Source organism: Zonotrichia leucophrys, chromosome 20 (assembly GCF_028769735.1).
Source record: "Zonotrichia leucophrys gambelii isolate GWCS_2022_RI chromosome 20, RI_Zleu_2.0, whole genome shotgun sequence".
In the NCBI taxonomy this organism is placed as follows: domain Eukaryota; kingdom Metazoa; phylum Chordata; class Aves; order Passeriformes; family Passerellidae; genus Zonotrichia; species Zonotrichia leucophrys.
Window position 1 is genome coordinate 2,241,465 of NC_088189.1, and position 4,596 is coordinate 2,246,060.

Sequence of the window (4,596 nt, forward strand, 5' to 3'; positions counted from 1 at the left end):
TAGTGGCCACCCAAAGGTGTCGGAGCACCAAAACCCTGCCACGGAGCAGGCAGGAAGGTTTTCGGGATGGATTTTAGGTTTTCCAGAGGGATTTTGGGGCAGAGCCAGGCTGCTCGGGCTCTGCAGAGGGCGCCAGACGGTTTGGGATGCTCGGGATGCCGCTCCAGGTGCTCCGGCTGTCACTCACCCAGGTGCTCGCTCTCAATGGCCAATGCTCCGCTCGCACGCTGCAGGAGGAGTTGTTTTTTCCTTCTTGCATGTATAAATCCCTTCGTTCTCGGCTCCTTTCTTGCCACGGAAATAGCAACAGAAGCTGGGCTGAGCTGCAGCATGCTGGCTGCCCCGGCAGAAGGGGAAACTCTCTGCTTCTCATCCCCAGGAGAGCTGAGCCCAGCAATGTCCTGCTGCCGATTCCTCCCTGCAGACACAGCTGTTTGCTGCCCACAGGCTTGGGAGATCACTTTCTTCTAAAGGAAAGAGCAGCCTGGCATAGAACTCACTGTAAATGCAGATTGTTTGATGTTTGCCCTTGTAAAAGTGACTGAAGTCCTGCTTGATCGCACCCCACATGCACAGCAGCAGCTTGGAAGGACCTGCTTTCCATTTTGCATTTTTTTTTCTCTTTTTAACCTGTGCTGCCTCAGGTGCCCAGCCAGGGGTGAGCCCAGCTGCTGTGCTGGCCATGAACACCACACGCTCTGCATTCTCCTTGCAGCCCCTGCTGCTGAACGCCAGCGAGGACCTCAACGACTCCGTCCCCACCAACCGCAGCGGCGACGGGTTCTGCGAGCAGGTCTTCATCAAAGCCGAGGTCTTCCTGACTCTGGGCATCATCAGCCTGCTGGAGAACATCCTGGTCATCCTGGCAGTGCTGAAGAACGGCAACCTGCACTCCCCCATGTATTTCTTCCTCTGCAGCCTGGCCGTGGCAGATATGCTGGTGAGCATGTCCAACGCCCTGGAGACCGTGATGATCGCCATCCTCAGCAACGGCTACCTGATCATCGACGACCACTTCATCCAGCACATGGACAATGTCTTTGACTCCATGATTTGTATTTCTCTGGTAGCCTCCATTTGCAACCTCTTGGTCATAGCCATCGACAGGTACATCACTATTTTCTATGCCCTCCGTTACCACAGCATCATGACGGTGAAGAAAGCCCTGACCCTCATTGTGCTCATTTGGGTGGCGTGCATCATCTGTGGCATCATTTTCATTGCCTACTCGGAGAGCAAAACTGTCATTGTGTGTCTCATCACCATGTTCTTCACCATGCTGCTGCTGATGGCCTCGCTGTACGTGCACATGTTCCTGTTTGCCCGCCTGCACGTCAAGCGCATCGCGGCGCTGCCCGTCGAGGGCGTGCCCGCCCAGCGCACCTGCATGAAGGGCGCCGTCACCATCACCATCCTCCTGGGGGTCTTCATCGTCTGCTGGGCGCCCTTCTTCCTCCACCTCATCCTCATCATCTCCTGCCCCATGAACCCCTACTGCATCTGCTACACGGCGCACTTCAACACCTACCTGGTGCTGATCATGTGCAACTCCGTCATTGACCCGCTCATTTACGCCTTCAGGAGCCTGGAGATGAGGAAGACTTTCAAAGAAATCGTGTGTTGCTGCTATGGCATGAGTGTGGGACAGTGCATGCTGTAAAACACCTGCTTTTGGGTGGAAAAAACACGCCATAGGTGTATAAATATAAATATGTTTATGTAGATGTTGAGATGCAGAGCAGCTCACTTTAAACGCAGTGCCTGAAGGAAGGGTGCAGGAAAGACAAAAGCCTCCTACATGATGCCTTGTTTCCTACTTTTTAGAGTGAAAATCAGTTTCAACTGAATTATTTGAAGTTTTTTAAATGGTTATAATGGAAGCAAATCCAGAGTGGTTACAAAACACTTACTGGGAGAAAGGAATCCTGAAAGGGAATGCCACTTTCTAGAGACTGAGATAACATTTCCTCTAGCATTCGTTTGTGCCTGTTGCTTTATCTCAGTGCCACTGCCAACAAGTCAGTGTTTTCTAAAAGATTTCATTAGTAACCTCTGTGGAAAGCTATTTTTCCAAACACCAGCAGGTAACAGCATTGTTCTGCACCCACCTTTTAATGAAAGAATAGACTGATATTTTTGCTGATTGCCATAAAGCAGCCTGAGTACAGTTTTCAAAGGGTGAAAGCAAACACTTCTCTTGCTCTGAAATCAGTTACCACTACAGTGTCAGTGACAGCGTGGCTTCAACAGCTGCCTGATAGAATTGACTCATGTGAAGGCTTTTGCATTATTTATTGTGATATAAGAGTACTATACCCTTGAATTTCTGATTATTTTTGTAAAGCTGGAATGCCCTGATCAATGTAGTAATTGCTACGTTTGTAAAAACTCATAGAAGCCTCCTTTTGATAAGCCCTCACTAATGAGATCCACAGATCTGAACAGCAGAAAGAGCTAAAATGCAAAACACTTTGAATTGCAGCTTTGTGCAAAAGCTGCAGGGAGTCCTTAGAAATACCCACCTCTAAGTTCAGCAGCTGGAAGGAGTCAGATGTGTGTGGCAGAGAGGACTTTATTAATAGAGAAATAAATCTCCTGGGGCAGGACAATAATAAATGCCCTTCCTTCAGCTCCAGGCTGCACTCAGGGGCTGGGGGCTGCTGCCCTGGGCACAGGAGAGCACCAGGGCTGTGTGCCACCCTCTGCAGCCCCTGGGTGTCAGTGCCATGCACAGCAAGCTCCTGCAGCCACGCCAGTTCAGTGTTTGCCTCTGCTTTCTGCAGGACAAACCCACAAACCCTGCAGTGCCTTCAGCCAGCTCACTGTCCCCGAGCAGGGGCTGCTGCAGACACGGCACGGGCAGTGACACCACCCTGGGGACAGGCTGAGAGCACCCTGAGCCATCCCAAAGGCTGCTCGGCACCTTGCTGGTACCTCGCTTTCAGCAGGGGGGGATCCCCAAACCCTCAGAGCTGTCTGATCTTTCAAACATCTCAAAGATCTCATTTGACTTAAAACTCTCTGGTTTATTCCTTCTTGGTTTTGGTGGAGTTGCTGGGTTGATATTTTTTTTTTCCCCCTGGGACTCCTCTCTGCCAGGTGAGAATCAATTGATGCACCCAGAGCTTCCCCAGCTCCCGTGTCCCCATTTCTGCCCCACTCTGGTGCTGCTGTTTCAGGGGCTCCAGAGCCAGCCCTGCTGCCTGTGGGGACTCACATTTCCCACCCTGCACCTCCTGGCCTGTGTTTGATCCTCAGCATCCCACAGGAACAGCCCCATTTCCCACTCTTATGGGCTGGATGATCCTCCTGGGGCCAAGAACCTGTTCTCATATCCCAGTATATTACCTGTGCAACTTGGTGAGCAAATCCCCAGCTATTTATTCACCTAAAACTACTGCACTGGAGCACTCTGTGCTCCAGACACAGTCTGTCCCACCACAAACCAACCTCATGTTCCCTACTTCTCCTTTCCTCTGATCACACCCAAAATTCCTTAATTGAGTTCTCACTTCCTCTCATAATCACATCCTCCAGACTTCCCCCTTTCCAGCACTCCCTCTGTTCCAGCACTTACCCAATCCTACAACCCTTCGTTTTAGAAAGGTCAAATTAAAATAATAAAAAAAAAGCAAAACCTCGAATTAAAATAATAAGAAAAGCAAAACCTCACTGTGGAGCAGAGCAGGCACAAATGGAAATTCTCCCTGTTTCAAGAAGACACCAAAGACAATGCCACTGACTGGCAAAGCCAAAAGCTTTCAGCTTTATGTGTGTGTGTCCCCAAGCTCAGCTGTGTCCTGCTGGCCCAGCCTGTCCCACCTTGCAGCAGCTGGGGTGGCACAAGGAGGTGAAATCAGCACAGGGAACCACAAAACTTCTGTGGTGTGCACAGACTGTGCCTGCCTGTTGTAAAGAATCTCTGCTTCTCCTCAGTGTTCTGTATCCCTACACTCTGGAGCATGGTTTGCCACGATGTTCTGCCTCAGGTTATTGTGTATTTAGCTCTTGTTGCACCTGGCGTCCTCCTCATTTCTCTGATGTCCTTCTTTTTTCTCTTTTAAAAGCAATTTTAGCAGGACTGATTCAGTGCTTTGCCTCTAAGCAAAACATCCTCTGCTGAATAAAATCTGGAGAGATCACTGGGAATCATGTTTGCTTCTGTCAGAGCACCACACACAGCAAACCAGTCTGGGGGCTCAGAAAGCTGAAAACAGAGTCTAACACTGGGGAAAAGCCTCTTAATCCAGAGAATCATGGAATGGGTTGGGCTGGAAGGGAAGGGGAAGGGGAAGGGGAAGGGGAAGGGGAAGGGAAAGGGGAAAAGAAAGGGAAAGGGAAAGGGAAAGGGAAAGGGAAAGGGAAAGGGGAAAGGGAAAAAGAAAGGGGAAAAGAAAGGGAAAAGAAAACAGAAAAGGAAGGGGAAAGGAAGAAGGAAGGAGAGGAGAAATGAAGGGAAAGGGAAGGGAAAAGGAAGAGGGAAGAAAAAGGAAAAGGAAAAGGAAAAGGAAAAGGAAAAGGAAAAGGAAAAGGAAAAGGAAAAGGAAAAGGAAAAGGAAAAGGAAAAGGAAAAGGAAAAGGAAAAGGAAAAGGAAA

The 4,596-nt window shown here is 49.6% G+C and overlaps 1 protein-coding gene across 1 annotated transcript; it reads left to right on the forward strand.

Moving 5' to 3' along the window:
• The first annotated feature begins 299 nt into the window (after positions 1-299).
• Positions 300-4,142, forward strand: MC3R (melanocortin 3 receptor). The gene has a single exon (XM_064730174.1). It carries the CDS (start codon positions 569-571, stop codon positions 1,658-1,660), a length of 1,092 nt encoding a protein of 363 aa, XP_064586244.1. The 5' UTR covers positions 300-568; the 3' UTR covers positions 1,661-4,142.
• The last annotated feature ends 454 nt before the right edge of the window (positions 4,143-4,596 follow it).